The sequence below is a fragment of the Salvelinus fontinalis genome, chromosome 29 (genome assembly GCF_029448725.1).
Source record: "Salvelinus fontinalis isolate EN_2023a chromosome 29, ASM2944872v1, whole genome shotgun sequence".
In the NCBI taxonomy this organism is placed as follows: Eukaryota; Metazoa; Chordata; class Actinopteri; order Salmoniformes; family Salmonidae; genus Salvelinus; species Salvelinus fontinalis.
The window spans coordinates 27,468,962-27,489,650 of NC_074693.1; the positions used below are offsets into that span (position 1 = coordinate 27,468,962).

Consider the following 20,689-nt stretch of genomic DNA (forward strand, 5'->3'; position numbering starts at 1 on the left):
AATTGGTGGATTTTTCAAATAATAGACTTCAGTCGCCTCTCGGTTTTGTGATTAGGGTTGTACTGACAATAAATTGCTCTTGTGTGTTTGGCACTGGAGGAGTGAAAACCTGTTTGGAAAGAGGCTCGAAAATAGAACTGCTGTGTTTTGAGAGATAATTATTTATTAGACATATTGCAGGATGAAATCTCTTGAGATGCACCTTCTCGGGTTAAAGAATGTCCAAATAATAAAACAACCCCCAAAAACAATACTTATAATATGGCAACTACTGTCTAATAATACTAACAATTAAATAAAAATAATAATAATAAAAGGTCAATTATGAGCATAAAAAAGTTATACACCTACTAATAGGCCTACAACAAATACAAATAAATGATGCAACTAATAACACTAAGTTGGCTGCCTATAATATATACATAATTACAAATATCGTCACATGTTGACGTTTCTACTAGTTAAAAACACAAACAGTTTGTTCTTAACATTGGAAAAGGGGCTATCTTAACTTCACGGTGTGATTTTAATGCCCTGATTTCTATAAGTAAATGATTCCAGCCAGTTGGTCCTTTCTATTTATTAGTAACAGAGTGATGGGAGAGCAGTGTCACTGTCCATGGTGCTGAAATGTCTAAAATCCTATTTAAACCAGTAGGCTTTACTATTGATCGCTGTTTGACCATATTCTTATTCCTTCCCATGCTCTGTTTTTTCTATAGCAGTTATGAGTTTGCTCTGGCTGAGGAACCAGCATCGGATATATTGCATTGTTGCCTCTCTTGCAGATGTGTTGTATTTTCTATTCATAGTATACCTGATCTTAACTGATGGAAAAAGAGTGGGGGTGATTTTAATAATTTATGTTTGTATGGTTTAATATCCTATTGTAACGGCTTTCCTCCTGGGATGAAGAAGAGGACCAAAATGCAGCGCGGCTAGTGTTCAACATGTTTAATAAACAAAGAGACGATAACGTGAACACTATACAAAATACAAAATAACAAACGTGAAAACCGAGACAGTCCTATCTGGTGCAGAACACAAAGACAGAAGACAACCACCCACAAACCCCAACACAAAACAAGCCACCTAAATATGATTCCCAATCAGAGACAACACAAAACATCTGCCTCTGATTGAGAACCATATTAGGCCAAACATAGAAACAGACAAACTAGACACACAACATAGAATGCCCACCCAGCTCACGTCCTGACCAACACTAAAACAAGTAAAACACACAAGAACTATGGTCAGAACGTGACACCTATCGTTTTCTGTGTTTCTCTTTCGTTTTCCAATAGTTAATTGACCAAATAAACTTACTTAAGCGTATTTATAACCTTCTGTTAAAAAACATTAAGAGAACTGTAAGTAAATCATGTACATTCTGTTGAGTACGCACAGTGTCGCTGTTCACCAGCTGTGTTTGGATATATCCAGTTCTCCACCCACTGCTGTTGTAACAAGACTCGGGTGTTCGGATGTCATTCTGCAGAAAATATTGGACGCGGTCAGATTGCTTGAACATTTTGAGGATATTATTTTCATCAAGCTGAACCTTTTTGTGGAATACTATTTGTTCACATTGTATTATCAAGTCTATATTGTGTTTTGACGTTTTAATCCCAGGATGGGGCACAAAGGAATCTCGGTGACAGGCCTGGTCTGCTACGTTGCTTTCTTTCTTCTACCGCTGCACTCCGCCAATGGAGACGTGAGCTATTCTTTTCCGGAGGAGATTAAACGCGGATCTGTTATTGGAAATATAGCCAAGGATCTCGGGCTGGAGGCGAGCAGACTTTCCGCTCGTAAGGCCCGTGTTGATACCGATGGGAACCACGAACGGTATTGTGACATTAATCTAAGTACGGGAGATTTGACTATAGCTGAAAGGATTGACAGAGATGGGCTTTGTGGCAAGAAGGTTTCGTGTGTTTTAAAACAGGAACTTGTGCTTGAAGATCCGTTGGAGCTTCACCGTATTAGTCTTCATGTCCAAGATATAAATGATAATTCCCCACAGTTTAAAAGGGATGTAATCAAAATGGAAATGAGTGAATCAGCAGTCAAAGGCGTTCGTTTTTCTCTAGATGAGGCCCATGACGCTGATATAGGACAGAATACGGTTCAGAGCTATACACTACAAAGAAATGAACATTTTATTTTGAATGTCAAAACCAAAAGTGGTGGACGCAAATACAGCGAGTTAGTGTTAGACAGGGAGCTAGACCGCGAGGGGCACCATGAAATCAAGTTATTACTGACAGCGATGGACGGGGGCACTCCGCAGAGATCAGGTACTGTAGTCATACACGTCACTGTACTGGATGCTAACGATAACGCCCCAGTGTTTAGCCAGGCCGTCTATAAAGCCAGTCTGCCTGAAAACCCTCCTTTAGATACTGTAGTGGTTACAGTGAGTGCTACGGATGCAGATGAGGGAGTGAATGGGGAAGTTACTTATGAATTTGATGACGTTTCAGATGAAAATAGCAATGTATTTTCTCTTGATCATGAGACTGGAAAAATTACAGTTGTTGGTCCAATAGATTATGAAAAGGAGTCTTCATATGAAATGCAGATCAGCGCAAAGGACGGTTTAGGGTTAGCATCCTACTCTACATTGATAATAGAAATCACAGATGTTAATGACAACGCCCCTGTGATTTATCTACAGTCTCTGACTAACCCCATACCTGAGAACGCGTCTCCTGGTACAGAGGTGGGCATCATTAACGTGCAGGATAGAGACTCTGAGAATTACCGACAGGTCCGCTGCTCCATTCAGCAAAACGTTCCTTTTAAGCTGGTGCCATCCATCAAAAACTACTATTCTCTGGTGACCACGGGCGAACTGGACCGTGAACTAGTGTCTGATTACAACATTACAATCACTGCCACCGACGAGGGCTCTCCACCTCTGTCCTCCTCTAAAAGTGTTCAGTTATCTGTAGCTGACGTCAACGACAACCCACCTGTGTTTGAGGAACAGTCCTATAAAGCCCATCTGACTGAAAACAACAAACCCGGTTCCTCCGTGTGTTCCATTACTGCACGAGACCCAGACTGGAGACAGAACGGAACAGTGATTTATTCTCTCTTACCTGGTGAGGTGAACGGTGTCCAAGTGTCCTCGTTTTTATCCGTTAACGGAGACACGGGGGTGATCCACGCTGTGAGGTCGTTTGATTATGAGCAGTTCAGGAGCGTTAAGGTCTACGTGGTGGCCAGAGACAACGGTTCTCCTCCGCTCAGCAGCAACGTCACGGTCAGTGTGTTCATAACGGATGTGAATGACAACTCTCCTCAGATACTATACCCCGCCCCGGAGGGAAACTCCTTCATGACGGAGCTGGTACCCAAAGCTGCGCACGGGGGCTCTCTGGTTTCCAAGGTGATTGCGGTGGATGCGGACTCCGGGCAGAACGCCTGGCTGTCCTATCATATAGTCAAATCCACTGATCCGGGACTTTTCACTATTGGTTTCCACAGCGGAGAGATCAGGACACAGCGGGACATTTCTGAATCTGACAGCATGAAACAGAACCTCATTGTGTCAGTGAAAGATAACGGACAGCCCTCTCTCTCTGCCACCTGTAGCATGTATTTGGTGATTTCTGATAACTTGGCTGAAGTGCCAGAACTGAAAGATGTCTCTTATGATGAGAGCAATTCCAAACTCACCTCTTATCTGATCATCGCGCTGGTGTCCGTGTCCACCTTTTTCCTCACCTTCATCATTGTCATCCTGGCCGTGAGGTTTTGCCGCAGGAAAAAGCCCAGACTGTTGTTTGACGGAGCGGTCGCCATCCCCAGCGCGTATCTCCCTCCCAACTACGCAGAGGGGGATGGAGTGGGAACTCTCCGCAGCACTTACAATTATGACGCATACCTGACGACGGGTTCGCGCACAAGTGACTTCAAGTTCCTCACATCTTACAACGACAACACACTGCCCGCGGACCAGAATCTGAGAAAAACTCCAAATGACTTTACTGAAGAACTTGACGACTCCGAAGGGTCCCAAGAGGTAGGACGTTATTGTAAACAAAAATATACCTTTGGTTTTATGTTTTATTAAATTGAGGCTAAACTTTTCCATACATGTTCAGGTGTCATGCTTAGCAAAATAATAACATTCTCAATTAGAGCAAGATCCTTTGTCCTATAGAAAATCACACTTTTCACAGTAATACATTCTTTTTCCAATGTTTGTCTACATTGTCAGTCTGTATTTGCAACAGAAAGAGACAACAGAAATTGTTAAATGTGTTTTACAGAATAGCTTACAGTCTATAGATTTCACTCCATTATGGGTAAAATGCTGAAAAATGCTTTTATTCATTGTAATTGGAAGCCTCCTGTAAAAATGATTGCATTATACTCCATTTTTTTACAGTAATAATTTATGCCTACTGTAGATTACAATTTTCAGTTTCAGGCACCAAACTCATGCGGTGGGTAAGACACATGAGGTTCAGACTATTAATTCCTTACCCTGAATAGATTTGCCCCTGATCATAGATCTAAGATTGTACCCAATCCCAATGTTAACTCCATCTCCTTCTCTCTCTCTCGTTGTCTCTCTCTCTCCCAACACCTACCAACACAAACCAGCACATAACATACTGTAGGTTTTGAATTAGTGTTGTAATTATGCTTTTCTTTGGTTACATACATAGTTTTATTGTATAATACTGTAAAAACAACAAACAGCAATTTACTGTATTACCTATTTATAGCCATAAATATGATGCCCTCTGGGTGATATTAGGCGTATCTGGTAAATGGTAGATGATCCCTTGATTCCAATAAAACGTTGGTTTAACAGTACGTTACTGTAAATAAGTTAACATTGTACTATATTTCCACCCCACAGTATATATAGTATATATTAGTATAGTATATATCAGTATATATTACCCTACCATATTTTTTGCTTGACAAAAACCTTTTGACCTCTATATGGTATGGTTGTTTCTGGCTCATTAACATATTTTGAGGCACGAATTCAATATGTGTAGGGGATAGATTAGAGTGGCAGCAAGCATCTAACCTTTAATGGTTGAGTATTTGTTATGTTCTTGGTCTGTTTTTCCCTGTAGTCACTGAACATTTGGAAGTCTTTGTAAATGTGCACGTGATTGTGCAAGTGATTTTAAACACCAATTATTTATATATATTTGTTTGATATGCTGTAATATGAAAACACATTACCTAGCTGCCAACCTGCTTGCACCAATCCCATGGAATTACACTAAAATACTGTAAAATACAAACCCGCCTCCCCTCAATGAATTTAATTAATTAATCCCAGTATTAAAATATTTACTGTAAAATATTTACAATTACAGTATTCGCCTGGCAACTCTGCTGATAATATAATTCTGTAAATTTACAGGGAAAAGTTTGACAGTGTATAGGCAAGTTGATCGGCTCCAGGTTTGATGTAATTTGTAATGTCGCCTGTTAAATGATTGTTTTGACCCACTCAGTTGAAGTGAGAAATATTGAGGTGCTGATATATAATCTGAGTTGTGATGGGGTTAGTTTATTGATTTAACTTGGCAAGTCAGTTAAGAACAAATTCTTATTCACTATGACGGCCAACCCCGGCCAAACCCTAACCTGGACGACGCTGGGAATTGTGCGCCGCTCTATGGGACTCCCAATCACGGCCGGTTGTGATACAGCCTGGAAACAAACCAGGGTCTGTAGTGACACCTTTATCACTAAGATGCAGTGCCTTAGACCGCTGCGCCACTCAGGAGTGAGGTTGTTCCTACAGTGATTACAGTCACCTCCAAAATGATTGACAGCCTTGATAAAGATGAGCAACAAAGACTGCATAAAATAAATAATACAAATATAGAGCTATTGTGTGCAAAATCATATTCATTTATACTACTATAATTGCTCAGAGAAAGAGATTTTGTGTAACAAGTAAAAAATAAAATCTCAAAAAGATTGGTGTCAATATTTTTGCCAGTGCCATGATTCTCGTGAATAAATCAAACTAAATTTAAATCTACATTAACATTCTACTTTTTAAAGTTGATCTCATCTTCATTAAGTGTATTGTGGCCTTCCAAGGCTTCCTGTTTCCCTTGGGTCTAAAAATGAGCTAACACGCATGTAAAGTCCTTTCTCGTCCATCACCAGGGGGAAAGGCAACAAACTCACAAATGAAGAGAGAGACAAATCGTTGTTGACTTTCATAGATCAGGCATTAGGTCTAAAAAAACACTACTGGAAAACCAAATATTCTACTTACTCCTATTAGGGCAATAATTGAAAATGTAAAACCACTGAATTGGTTGTAAACTTGCCTGGAAGAGGATGCAAGTGTATCTTGTCCCCACGCACAGTGAGTAAGATGGTTCAGCAGGCAAAGAAAAGTCACATCTTGGGGTTACCAAGTCTCCAAATCTACAATTAGATGCCACTTCTATGCCAATGGGCTATTTGGAAGGGTTGCCATAGAAAGCCCTTATTGAGAGCAATAAACAAATGTAAAAGCGTGGAGTTTTCTAAACGGCATTGGCACTTGGATTGGCACCAGATGCTATGGTCAGATGAGACGTAAAATAGAGCTCTTTGGCCACGCACACCAGTTTGGCTCGAAAGAAGGATGCAATGCAGAAAAAAACCTCATAAGTTATCTAGCAAATACCAGGACATTTTAGCCAAAAACCTGGTTGCCTCTGCTAGGAAGCTGAAACTCGGCCGCAAGTGGATCTTCCAGCAAGACAATGACCCAAAGCACACATCAAAATCCACAAAGAAATGGTTCATTGACCATAAAATCCACATTTTGCAATGGTCGTCTCAGTCTTTGGACTTGAACCCCATTGAAAACCTGTGGTTTGAATTGAAGAGGAAAGCACTATAAGAGCAGATCTAAGGATATCGAGGATCTTGAAATATTCTGTCGAGAGGAATGGTCTAAGATTCCTCCCAATGTGTTCTCCAATCTCATATTTTTTTATTTTATAGAAAAGGCTAGGATACCGTTATCACTGCAAGGGGAGGGTGCAAAAAGTATTGAAAACATGGCTGCCAATAATTTTTTACAACAAATGTTTTGAGATTGTTGTATTACTTGTTATACAAAATGTTTTTCTCTGAGCAATTGTATTAGTATGAAATCATATAACTTTTATTTGTGTACAATATTATAGGTCAGTATTTGTATTATTTTTTTTATACAGTCTTTTTTGCTCCTCTTTATCACGTACACGCAGCACCGTTTTGAGGTTTCAGGAAATGGGATGATAAAAGAGTTTTGCTCTGTTACCTAGATTTTAATTTTTTGCTCCATGGGAAGAGGTTAAAAAAGATTGATACTGTCTTTGTATAAGTGGTTTGGGTGACTGAAGAGCAACTTGAGGCTTCAACGTGTTGCTGTCCATGGTGCTGAACATGCAGAAAATCCTATTTCTGTTGATTATGCCTATTTAATTATGTCCGTGTGCATGTGTACTCACCGTCTCGCTGTTCACCAGCTGTGTCTGAATAGATCCAGTTCTCCACCCACTGATTTTGGGTGCCATTTAGCTGTAGACAATAATCTAACTGCATGCACATTTTGTGTAAATGATTTACATCAAACTGCATCTTTTGTTGAATAGTATTTGTTTACACGGCAGTATCTAGGGCTTTATGATGTTCGACCCTTTTAATCCCAGAATGGGGCACAATTCTCAGAGGTCCCCAGAAGTAGGCTTGAACTGTAGAGGCTGTCTAGTGTAACAGTATAACTTTAGTCCGTCCCCTCGCGCGAACCAGGGACCCTCTGCACACATGAACAACAGTCACCCACGAAGCATCGTTACCCATCGCTCCACAAAAGCCGCGGCCCTTGCAGAGCACTACTTCAAAGTCTCAGAGCAAGTGACGTCACCGATTGAAAGGATATTAGCGCGCACCACCGCTAACTAGCTAGCCATTTCACATCGGTTACACTCACCCGCCTTTCGACCTCCTCCTTTTCCGCAGCAAACAGTGATCCGGGTCAACAGTATCAATGTAAGAGTCTTCACTTTAGTCCGTCCCCTCGCCCCGACCCGGGCGCGAACCAGGAACCCTCTGCACACAACAACAGTCACTCACGAAGCATCGTTACCCATCGCTCCACAAAAGCCGCGGCCCTTGCAGAGCAAGGTCTCAGAGCAAGTGACGTCGCCGATTGAAAGGCTATTAGCGCGCACCACCGCTAACTAGTTAGCCATTTCACATCGGTTACACTAGCAGGTGTTTCACTATAACAGATTTTACAATATCTAAAGTGTTTTTGTGATACATGATGAAAGCAATGTTTCCACAGGACTTGTATATTTAGAATGTCATCTATCCGTGCTTATATTTTCCAATGCATTTTAGCTCCACATATGATTAATTTGTTTTATGTCATGCTTTGAAATCAAACCTGCTAATTTCAAGGCAGTGTTCGCAAATTATATTATATAATTTGGTTTGGGAATGATAAATAAACTGTATTTTTCGTGGGACACTGCACAGTTTTAGTGTTACAGAGATCGTGTTGCATATTTATTTTTTATTTATTTTACCTTTATTTTACCAGGAAAGTTGACTGAGAACACATTCTGGAGAATAATTACAGCCGAGAGAGGGGGGGGGGGGGGGGTGAGCCAATTGAAAGCAGGGGATGATTAGGTGTCCCATCCGAAAGGCGGCACCCCAAAAAATATAGCTGGTTCTATTTGGAATAGTTTGATATAGGTCTTGTTGGAAGGCATTTCAAAAGAGCCAAACATAGTGCTATTTAGATAATGATGAGAAGCGTTAGAGCCTTTTTTCTGCACTGTAACGGAGTTCCGCTGTTGGTGTGTTTCTGAAAATAGCAGTTGATTTTCTAAGGCGTTAGCACATTTTATTCTAGTTTGACAGCAGACCTAGCCTATTACTTTCCTCCCTTTAGTGCGTTATATTCTAGTTTGACAGCAGGGCTAGCCTATTACTTTCCTCCCTTTAGCGTGTTATATTCTAGTTTGACAGCAGGGCTAGTCTATTACTTTCCTCCCTTTAGCGTGTTATATTCTAGTTTGACAGCAGGGCTAGCCTATTACTTTCCTCCCTTTAGCGTGTTATATTCTAGTTTGACAGCAGGGCTAGCCTATTACTTTCCTCCCTTTAGCGTGTTATATTCTAGTTTGACAGCAGGGCTAGCCTATTACCTTCCTTCTTTTAGTGTGTTATATTCTAGTTTGACAGCAGGGCTAGCCTATTACTTTCCTCCCTTTAGCGTGTTATATTCTAGTTTGACAGCAGAGCTAGCCTATTACTTTCCTCCCTTTAGCGTGTTATATTCTAGTTTGACAGCAGGGCTAGCCTATTACTTTCCTCCATTTAGCGTGTTATATTCTAGTTTCACAGCAGGGCTAGCCTATTACTTTCCTCCATTTAGCGTGTTATATTCTAGTTTCACAGCAGGGCTAGCCTATTACTTTCCTTCCTTTAGCGTGTTATATTCTAGTTTGACAGCAGGGCTAGCCTATTACCTTCCTTCTTTTAGTGTGTTATATTCTAGTTTGACAGCAGGGCTAGCCTATTACTTTCCTTCCTTTAGCGTGTTATATTCTAGTTTGACAGCAGAGCTAGCCTATTACTTTCCTCCCTTTAGCGCGTTATATTCTAGTTTGACAGCAGGGCTAATCTATTACTTTCCTTCCTTTAGCGTGTTATATTCTAGTTTGACAGCAGGGCTAGCCTATTACTTTCCTCCCTTTAGCGTGTTATATTCTAGTTTGACAGCAGGGCTAGTCTATTACTTTCCTTCCTTTAGCGTGTTATATTCTAGTTTGACAGCAGAGCTAGCCTATTACTTTCCTCCCTTTAGCGTGTTATATTCTAGTTTGACAGCAGGGCTAGCCTATTACTTTTCTTCCTTTAGCGTGTTATATTCTAGTTTGACAGCAGGGCTAGTCTATTACTTTCCTTCCTTTAGCGTGTTATATTCTAGTTTGACAGCAGAGCTAGCCTATTACTTTCCTTCCTTTAGCGTGTTATATTGTAGTTTGACAGCAGGGCTAGCCTATTACTTTTCTTCCTTTAGCGTGTTATATTCTAGTTTGACAGCAGAGCTAGCCTATTACTTTCCTTCTTTTAGTGTGTTATATTCTAGTTTGACAGCAGGGCTAGCCTATTACTTTCCTCCCTTTAGCGTGTTATATTCTAGTTTGACAGCAGGGATAGCCTATTACTTTCCTCCCTTTAGCGTGTTATATTATAGTTTGACAGCAGGGCTAGCCTATTACTTTCCACCCTTTAGCGTGTTATATTCTAGTTTGACAGCAGGGCTAGCCTATTACTTTCCACCCTTTAGCGTGTTACTGTCACGCCCTGGCCTTAGTATTCTTTGTTTCATTTATTATTTTAGTTAGGTCAGGGTGTGACATGGGGAAGGTATGTGTTTTTTGTATTGTCAAGGGTGGTTGTATGGTTTAGGGGGTTAACGTAGAGTAGATGGGTTAGTGTTCAGTGTAGGTGTCTAGGAAAGTCTATGGTTGCCTGAATTGGTTCTCAATCAGAGACAGCTGGTTATTGTTGTCTCTGATTGGGAGCCATATTTAAGGCAGCCATAGGCTTTAGCTGTTTGTGGGTAATTGTCTATGTGTACTGTTTGTGTCAGCACTATTTGTCTTATTAGCTTCACGGTCGTCAGTTTTGTTATTTTTGTTAGTTCGTTTATAGTTGTTCGTTTCTTGTTTGTTTCTCTCTTCTTTTAATAAAGAAGATGTATTTTGCACACGCTGCGCCTTGGTCCAATCTCTCACAGCAAGACGATCGTAACAGTGCGAATAGTTTTTGTGAGAACAGTGGTTATTTTTTTCTTCTTCCGTGACTTTTTTTCTTCCCTTTTTTCTTTATTCCCATATGCTGGAGGTATATATCTTGTTTCCAATGTTTGATGACGCAAATACAGTTTACTTACTACTTTTATTGAAATGTAGGCCTATTTAGACCAATGCCAGTGTGTATTGGTAAATATGGGTAATTTCTGAATGGTGCTCATAGTGTCGCTGTTCACCAGCGGAGGTAGAATAGATACAGCTCTCCACCCATTGGTGTTGTCATTAACAAAGCTCTGGTGTAATTTCACTGCAGAAAACAGTAGAGGTAAACGGTCAGACTGCGCACATATTTTGTTTTGAGATTCTGGTGAATGTTGATCTTTTTGTGGAATACTTTCTCCTTACATCGATCTGGTTAACTATATTTATGGATGTTGTTGGAAGTCTAAGGATGCTGAACAAAGGATTCGCAATGTCAGGCCTGGTCTTCTGCTTTGCTTTCTTTCTTCCACCGCTGCACTCCGCCTATGGAGACGTGAGCTATTCTTTTCCGGAGGAGATGAAACGCGGATCTGTGATTGGAAATATAGCCAAGGATCTCGGGCTGGAGGCGAGCAGACTTTCCGCTCGTAAGGCCCGTATTGATACCGAAGGGAACCGCAAACGGTATTGTGACATTAATCTGAGTACCGGAGATCTGATTGTTGCGGAGAGGATTGACAGAGAGGGGCTTTGTGGAAAGAAGGCTTCGTGTGTTTTAAAACAGGAACTTGTATTGGAGAATCCTTTGGAGCTTTACAGTATCAGTCTTCATGTTCAAGATATAAATGACAACTCCCCGCAATTTAAAGATGAATTGATAAAAGTAGAGATAAGAGAATCAGCTATTAAAGGAGCCCGTTTCTTATTAGAAGAGGCCCAGGATGCAGATATAGCACAGAATGCAGTCCAAAAATATACATTACAAAGAAATGGTCATTTCATTTTGAGTGTTGATACAAATGTAATTGAACTAGTCCTGGACAAAGAGCTTGATCGTGAGCAGGAACGGGAGTTAAGAGTATTGCTATCTGCATCTGACGGCGGAACACCGCAAAGATCAGGTACTGTAGTCATACACGTCACTATACTGGATGCTAACGATAACGCCCCAGTGTTTAGCCAGGCCGTCTATAAAGCCAGTCTGCCTGAAAACTCTCCTTTAGATACTGTAGTGGTTACAGTGAGTGCTACAGATGCAGATGAGGGAGTGAATGGGGAAGTGACGTATGACTTCGGCCATGTGTCAGAGGAGGATAAGAACATGTTTTTCATCAATTCGAAAATGGGTGAAATCAGAGTTATTGGATCTATTGACTATGAAGAGCTGTCTTCATTTGAATTGCGTATTCAAGCTAAGGATGGTTTAGGGTTAGCGTCATATTCTAAAGTCATAATAGACATCACAGATATTAATGACAACGCCCCTGTGATATATCTAAAATCTCTGACTAACCCCATACCTGAGAACGCGTCTCCTGGTACAGAGGTGGGCATCATTAACGTGCAGGATAGAGACTCTGAGAATAACCGACAGGTCCGCTGCTCCATTCAGCAAAACGTTCCTTTTAAGTTGGTGCCATCCATCAAAAACTACTATTCTCTGGTGACCACGGGGGAACTGGACCGTGAACTAGTGTCTGATTACAATATTACAATCACTGCCACCGACGAAGGCTCTCCACCTCTGTCCTCCTCTAAAAGTGTTCAGTTATCTGTAGCTGACGTCAACGACAACCCACCTGTGTTTGAGGAACAGTCCTATAAAGCCCACGTGACTGAAAATAACAAACCCGGTGCCTCCGTGTGTTCTGTTACTGCACGGGACCCAGACTGGAGACAGAACGGAACAGTGATTTATTCTCTCTTACCTGGTGAGATGAACGGTGTCCAAGTGTCCTCATTTTTATCCGTTAACGGAGACACGGGGGTGATCCACGCTGTGAGGTCGTTTGATTATGAGCAGTTCAGGAGTTTTAAGGTCCACGTGGTGGCCAGAGACAACGGTTCTCCTCCACTCAGCAGCAACGTCACGGTCAGTGTGTTCATAACGGATGTGAATGACAACTCTCCTCAGATACTATACCCCGCCCCGGAGGGAAACTCCTTCATGACCGAGCTGGTCCCCAAAGCTGCGCACGGGGGCTCTCTGGTTTCCAAGGTGATAGCGGTGGACGCGGACTCCGGGCAGAACGCCTGGCTGTCCTATCATATAGTCAAATCCACTGATCCGGGAATTTTCACTATTGGTCTCCACAGTGGAGAGATCAGGACACAGCGGGACATTTCTGAATCTGACAGCATGAAACAGAACCTCATTGTGTCAGTGAAAGATAACGGACAGCCCTCTCTCTCTGCCACCTGTAGCATGTATTTGGTGATTTCTGATAACTTGGCTGAAGTGCCAGAACTGAAAGATATCTCTTATGATGAGAGCAATTCCAAACTCACCTCTTATCTGATCATCGCGCTGGTGTCTGTTTCCACCTTTGTCCTCACCTTCATTATTGTCATCCTGGCCGTGAGGTTTTGTCGCAGGAGAAAGCCCAGACTGTTGTTTGACGGAGCGGTCGCCATGCCCAGCACGTATCTCCCTCCAAACTATGCAGAGGGGGATGGAGTGGGAACTCTCCGCAGCACATACAATTTTGATGCATACCTGACGACGGGCTCGCACACAAGTGCCTTCAAGTTCGTCACATCTTACAACGACAACACTCTGCTCGCGGACCAGACTCTGAGAAAAACTCCAACAGACTTTGCTGAGGCTCTTGATGACTCTGGTGTGTCCACAGAGGTAGGCCTGCAAATATATATCATCTAGATTTGCTTTAAGACCAACATGATGGAATAGAGGCTATACTTATTTTCTTCTTTTTCCCCCTGGAGAATTCACTAGTCCCAAGGACTTACTCAATTCTCTAGCTGGGCTATTTAGGCAGCTTACGCATGCTTAAGGTTTCAGGAAATATGTAATTTTGTTAGATGATTATTTTCATCCCCTCGCTATTTAACTGATAGCCTCAGTCTTCAGATGCTAATGTCCTTTTTTCAATGGGGTGTGTTTGTGATTGTTGTACTAGGTGGAGTTTTCACATAGCCTACATGCTTCACAGTTTTGAGGTTAAAATAAAATGAGTAAATGCTGTCTGTGGAGAGTTTATTACAGTGTAGCTGTCCATGGTGCTGAAATTCAGAACATCTCTGTAGGCTAACGCTCATTCAGCATTACCTCTTTCCAGTAACTTGCCCAGTGATTTTCTTCGTCGACATTAAAAAAGTTTGCATAGAAAATATACGCGGCAACTGCTTGCTAGGGTGCGTTTCTATTGAACTATCTTGTGTCGATAAAAACAGCTGGACGCAATGACGTCGCACCTAAAACAACACTTTTTCCAAAGAACCTACAGCGTGGAATATAAATCTAGTGGTTGAAGTGTTTCCATTAACCATTTAGAGAAATTGCTCATTAACAACTGATCGAGAGTCTGTATGCACTTCCACCTAACTGTTTAATTTCTCAGGTAGCCTGCGAAAGCCAGCGTAGACAGAATGCAATAATTGATACATTTTTGCCATATTCTAATAATTGTCATGTGACAGTATCGCCAAAGTCCATGCTATGGTGAAACTTGCAATCCTGTAGATCTGAAATAATTGATTGGTGAAAATTACCAGCCAACCAGAAACGCAAGGCGAAGCAATTCGGACATTCTTTAAAGTCAGGACAAATCTTGTCCTGCAAAGAAACGTACTTTTTTATAGTATACATTTTTATTTTGCAAGCAGTAGGAATTTGGAATTTAATGTGGAGTGGAGCTCATTGTTACATGATTACATCACGTGCCCCACGAACCTTCAAAAGTATTTGTCAATCATTTTGTTGTTTCTTTACATCATCATTTGTCGAAATCAAGAAAGTTAGAAAAAAATGAGAAATCCACCCGTTAAATGGATAAAAATTATGTCGATCTTTCAACCTGGTCTCAGAGAATTTCCTATTATTCTGTACGTAAATCCTAGGCTCTTCATTTAGTATGTATAATATGTTTAGTATGTTTACATAAGACAGATGGTTACTTAAGGCAAAAACGAAAGTAGGGTGGTTTGTCGTGGTGGATGGGTGGGCGTATAACGCAAACTTCCAGCAACCCAAAGTTTGCGAGTTTGAATCTCATCGGACAACTTTTGCATTATAGCTAATTAGCAACTTTTCAACTACTTACTGCTTTTATGCTACTTTGCAACTACTTAGCATGTTAGCTAACCCTTCCCTTCACCTAACCCTACCCTTAATACATACAATTTGAAACGTAACATATCATGCTAAATGGGGTGTCTTGGATTTACGTAAAGAATCATTTACAATGCTCTGAGACCAGGTTTTATCTTTAGAAAATGTCTCCTATGGCTGCAGTTTCCATTACATGTGTCGCAATTAATTGTTTTGTGACATTGCTTTTGTCGAATAAACTTGGATCAATGGAAGCCCGCCTACAGTTTGACTGTCTTGTCACGCTCTTATCCAGAGCTACTAGGGCTTGCTCGGGGGGAAACATTGACAGATTTTTACCTAGTAGCTCGGGATTCGAACCAGATATGTAGGCCTAAACTATTTTGTTATGTCTCTTTCACCAGAGTATGTAGACGGTTTTCATACAATGATTTATCTGTTGTGATTTAATATAATGCCCGTTCCTATCCGTATAGTTGGTTATGCTTATTTCAAGACACTGGAGGTAAAAGTTATCCCCAATAGTTAAAGAGCAGCTTACTTATAAGCATACTTAACTTTTGATGAAATATTTAGAAAAATCGTTGCTTTGTGTAATTTCTAAAGATATGCTCAACATGTCGCTGTTCACCAGCTATGCTTGGATAAACCCAGTTCCCCACCAACTGGTGTTGTCACAACGCTCGGGTGCCACTGAGCTGTAGAAAAGATTGGAGACGTTTCAAATTGCGTGCACATTGTGTTCTGACTAGTTTCATCAGGCTAAATATTTTTTTGTGGAATACTGTTTGTTTCCATTTCAAAATCTAACCAAGTTGTTCGACGTTTTAATCCCAGGATGGGACACAAAGGAATCTCAATGTCAGGCCTGGTCTGCGGCGTTGCTTTCTTTCTTCTACCGCTGCACTCCGCCTATGGAGACGTGAGCTATTCTTTTCCGGAGGAGATGAAACGCGGATCTGTTATTGGAAATATAGCCAAGGATCTCGGGCTGGAGGCGAGGAGACTTTCTATCCGTAAGGCCCGTACTGACACCGAAGGGAACGACAATCGGTACTGTGACGTTAATTTGAGTACCGGAGATTTGATTGTTGCGGAGAGAATTGACAGAGAAGGGCTTTGTGGCGAAAAGTCTTCATGCGTTTTAAAACAGGAACTTTTATTAGAGAATCCTTTGGAGCTTCATCGTATCAACCTCCACATCCAAGATATTAATGACAACGGACCACAATTTAACGAGGGGATGATATATATGGAAATAGGAGAATCGGCAGATAAAGGCACTCGATTCCTATTGGAGGAGGCTCATGATGCGGATATAGGACAAAACTCAGTCCAAAAATACACACTAGAAAGAAATGAGAATTTCGTATTGGCTGTAGATAGTAATATTGTCCAGCTTGTTCTAGAGAAAGAGCTTGATCGTGAACAAAGGCATGATTTGAAGCTGTTGCTTACCGCTGTGGACGGAGGCACTCCGCAGAGATCAGGTACTGTAGTCATACACGTCACTGTACTGGATGCTAACGATAACGTCCCAGTGTTTAGCCAGGCCGTCTATAAAGTCAGTCTGCCTGAAAACTCTCCTTTAAATACTGCAGTAATTGCAGTGAAGGCTACCGATGCAGACGAGGAAGTGAATGGGGAGGTCACGTATGACTTTGGTCATGTTTCAGAAGAAGTAAAGAAAATATTTTCTATCAACCGTCCAACAGGAGAAATTGGTGTTGTAGGCACAATTGATTTCGAAGCGGTTTCGTCATTTGAATTGCGTATCAAAGCGAAAGATGGTTTAGGTTTAGCTTCATATGCCAAAGTTATAATAGAAATAACTGACGTAAATGACAACGCCCCTGTGATATATCTAAAATCTCTGACTAACCCCATATCCGAGAACGCGTCACCTGGTACAGAGGTGGGCATCATTAACGTGCAGGATAGAGACTCTGAGAATAACCGACAGGTCCGCTGCTCCATTCAACAAAACGTTCCTTTTAAGCTGGTGCCATCCATCAAAAACTACTATTCTCTGGTGACCACGGGGGAACTGGACCGGGAACTAGTGTCTGATTACAATATTACAATCACTGCCACCGACGAGGGCTCGCCACCTCTGTCCTCCTCTAAAAGTGTTCCGTTATCTGTAGCTGACGTCAACGACAACCCACCTGTGTTTGAGGAACAGTCCTATAAAGCCCACGTGACTGAAAATAACAAACCCGGTTCCTCCGTGTGTTCTGTTACTGCACGGGACCCAGACTGGAGACAGAACGGAACAGTGATTTATTCTCTCTTACCTGGTGAGGTGAATGGTGTCCAAGTGTCCTCGTTTTTATCCGTTAACGGAGACACGGGAGTGATCCACGCTGTGAGGTCGTTTGATTATGAGCAGTTCAGGAGCGTTAAGGTCTACGTGGTGGCTAGAGACAACGGTTCTCCTCCACTCAGCAGCAACGTCACGGTCAGTGTGTTCATAACGGATGTGAATGACAATTCTCCTCAGATACTATACCCCGCCCCGGAGGGAAACTCCTTCATGACGGAGCTGGTCCCCAAAGTTGCGCACGGGGGCTCTCTGGTTTCCAAGGTGATAGCGGTAGACGCGGACTCCGGGCAGAACGCCTGGCTGTCCTATCATATAGTCAAATCCACTGATTTGGGACTTTTCACTATTGGTCTCCACAGCGGAGAGATCAGGACACAGCGGGACATTTCTGAATCTGACAGCATGAAACAGAACCTCATTGTGTCAGTGAAAGATAACGGACAGCCCTCTCTCTCTGCCACCTGTAGCATGTATTTGGTGATTTCTGATAACTTGGCTGAAGTGCCAGAACTGAAAGATGTCGCTTATGATGAGAGCAATTCCAAACTCACCTCTTATCTGATCATCGCGCTGGTGTCCGTCTCCACCTTTTTCCTCGCCTTCATTTTTGTCATCTTGGCCGTGAGGTTTTGCCGCAGGAGAAAGCCCCGACTGTTGTTTGACGGAGCGGTCGTCATCCCCAGTGCGTATCTCCCTCCCAACTACGCAGAGGAGGATGGAGTGGGAACTCTCCGCAGCACTTACAATTATGACGCATACTTGACGACGGGCTCGCACACAAGTGACTTCAAGTTCGTCACATCTTACAATGACAACACACTGCCCGCGGACCAGACTCTGAAAAAAACTCCAACAGACTTTGCCGAAGAGCTTGATGGCTCTGATGGTTCACCAGAGGTAGGCCCGTTACTGTAAATAAAATCAACTTCTTTTGGTTTGATATGTTTTTGAATGTGATATATTTTTATTAAATTACAGCTAAGAGGATTTTCTTTTTAAATTACCTTGGAGAAAATCATTCTCCCCATGTTTACACAGGAATGTGTAATTCAGCTTGTCTATTTAGGCAACTTGTTTGTTGTCCAGTTGTGATGTACTTTGCAACTCATTGGATGATTTTTTTCAATCACCCCTAAATTAAAGTGAGAAATCCACAGATGTTAACATTATGTGGTGTGGTTTGTGATGTGGGATATGTAGCCTACTGTTTGTGATTGAATTTTTCACATATACTCTGCACAGTTTTGAGGTTAAGGGAAATGGGTTGATATTTGACTCTGTTTGAGTGAAGGAATATTTAGCTTGTTTTGGGAATGAGATAAATACTTTCCTAATATGGAGAGCTATTTACAGTCAGTGATGAGAGAATGCATCTCCGGAGTGGCACAAGCGGTCTAAGGCACTGCATCTCAGTGCTAGCGGTGTCACTACAGAACCTGGTTCGATTCCAGGCTGTATCACAACCGGCTGTGATTGGGAGTCCCGTAGGGCGGCGCACAATTGGCCCAGCGTCGCTCGGGTTAGGGGTAGGGTGTCATTGAAAATAAGAATTTGTTCCTAACTTACTTGCCTAGTTAAGTAAAAATACATTTTTAAAAAGTGGTGTTAAATTTCTGACTGGCAGCGCCTCGCTTTGTCGCTGTCCATGGTGCTGAAAACGCACACAATTCCCTTCTATGCCAGTAGGGTTTACTAATAATGGTTGTTGACTGTCATAACTTACATTCCTTGCCATACTCTGTTTTTGTTTATTGCACTGATGAGTTGTTGTGGCTGAATGACCAGCACCATAAATTGCATACATTTGATATTTGAATTGTAGCCTACTGCACCCCCTCTCGCATGTGCTCTATTGTATAATGTCTTTAATCTACCTGATCTTAACTCATATCAACACAGGATGATTGGCAATAATTCATGTTTTTGTGATGTTTACAATGTCGTTTTTTGGTCTTCTATTGGTTATTTCCAATAGTTTACAAATCAATTCAGCCTAGGTTATTCAGAGGCCTAGAACGACTTTTCCTGGACAATATAAAAGAATGTCAGGTAATATGTATAATATCTGAAGGGTACTCACTCTGTCGCTGTTCAACAGCTACGTTTTTATAGATACTGTTCTCCACCTACTGGTGTTGTTATAAGGATCGGGTGTTCGTGTACCAATTAGCTGCGGAAAGATTTGAGACAGACAAATATAGCATGCACATTTTGAGGATATCATTTTGATCAAACGGTATCTTTTTGTGTATTACTATTTCTTTACACTGCAGTATTTAGACTATATATTATTTTGACGTTTTTAATCCCAGGATGAGTCACAAAGGAATCTCGATGACAGGCCTGATCTGCGGCTTTGTTTTCTTTCTTCTACCGCTGCACTTCACCAATGGAGACCTGAGATATTATTTTCCGGATGAGATGAAACGCGGATCTGTGATTGGAAATATAGCCAAGTATCTCGGGCTGGGGGCAGGAGGACTGTCCGTTCGTAAGGCCCATATTGACACCGAAGGGAACCAAAAACGTTATTGTGACGTTAATCTGAGTACTGGGGATTTGATTGTTGCGGGAAGGCTTGACAGAGAGGGGCTTTGTGGCAAGAAGGTTTCGCGTGTTTTAAACCAGGAACTTTTATTGGAGGATCCTTTGGAGCTGCAATCTCTTAAGGAAGAGATTATCAAAATGGAAATAAGAGAATCTGTAGCCAAAGATGGTCGTTTTTGTCTAGACGAGGCCCATGATGCTGATATAGGACAGAATACGGTTCAAAGCTATACTCTAGAAAATGATGATCACTTCATTTTGAATGTTAATACAAAAAATGGGGGACGCAAGTACGGTGAATTAGTGTTAGACAAGGAGTTAGATCGTGAAAAGGAGCAAGAGATAAATCTAATACTAGTTGCATCTGACGGAGGCACTCCGCAGAGATCAGGTACTGTAGTCATACACGTCACTGTACTGGATGCTAACGATAACGCCCCAGTGTTTAGCCAGGCCGTCTATAAAGCCAGTCTGCCTGAAAACTCTCCTTTAGATACTGTAGTGGTTACAGTGAGTGCTACGGATGGAGATGAGGGACCCAATGGCGAAGTAACATATGCCTTTGATCATGTTTCAGATTAAAAAAGTAATGTGTTTTCTCTAAACTATAAAACAGGAGAAATTACAGTTGTTGGGTCACTAGATTATGAAGAAGAATCCTCATATGAAATGGAAATCAGTGTCAAGGATGGCTTAGGGTTGGCATCATATGCTACGTTGATA

General features: G+C 41.7%; 4 protein-coding genes across 5 annotated transcripts in view; all 4 read left to right on the top strand.

The window, feature by feature from the left end:
* The window catches only part of LOC129827758 (protocadherin gamma-C5-like), a 231,123-nt gene that overhangs the window by 13,870 nt on the left and 196,564 nt on the right, over window positions 1-20,689 (top strand). The gene's annotated exons all lie outside the window — the stretch shown is intronic.
* Window positions 1,410-4,778, top strand: LOC129827764 (protocadherin gamma-A11-like). The gene has a single exon (XM_055888925.1). The coding sequence runs from the start codon at window positions 1,637-1,639 to the stop codon at window positions 4,085-4,087; it is 2,451 nt and encodes an 816-aa protein (XP_055744900.1). The 5' UTR covers window positions 1,410-1,636; the 3' UTR covers window positions 4,088-4,778.
* LOC129827765 (protocadherin gamma-A10-like) lies at window positions 10,566-15,347 on the top strand. Its single transcript, XM_055888926.1, has one exon. The coding sequence runs from the start codon at window positions 11,248-11,250 to the stop codon at window positions 13,681-13,683; it is 2,436 nt and encodes an 811-aa protein (XP_055744901.1). The 5' UTR covers window positions 10,566-11,247; the 3' UTR covers window positions 13,684-15,347.
* Window positions 15,749-18,774, top strand: LOC129827766 (protocadherin gamma-A11-like). Its single transcript, XM_055888928.1, has one exon. The coding sequence runs from the start codon at window positions 15,932-15,934 to the stop codon at window positions 18,332-18,334; it is 2,403 nt and encodes an 800-aa protein (XP_055744903.1). The 5' UTR covers window positions 15,749-15,931; the 3' UTR covers window positions 18,335-18,774.

What these genes read in the sequence shown, in the direction of transcription:
- LOC129827764 (XM_055888925.1), top strand. Translation starts at nt 1,637, where the DNA reads ATGGGGCACAAAGGAATCTCGGTGACAGGCCTGGTCTGCTACGTTGCT.
- LOC129827765 (XM_055888926.1), top strand. Translation starts at nt 11,248, where the DNA reads ATGGATGTTGTTGGAAGTCTAAGGATGCTGAACAAAGGATTCGCAATG.
- LOC129827766 (XM_055888928.1), top strand. Translation starts at nt 15,932, where the DNA reads ATGGGACACAAAGGAATCTCAATGTCAGGCCTGGTCTGCGGCGTTGCT.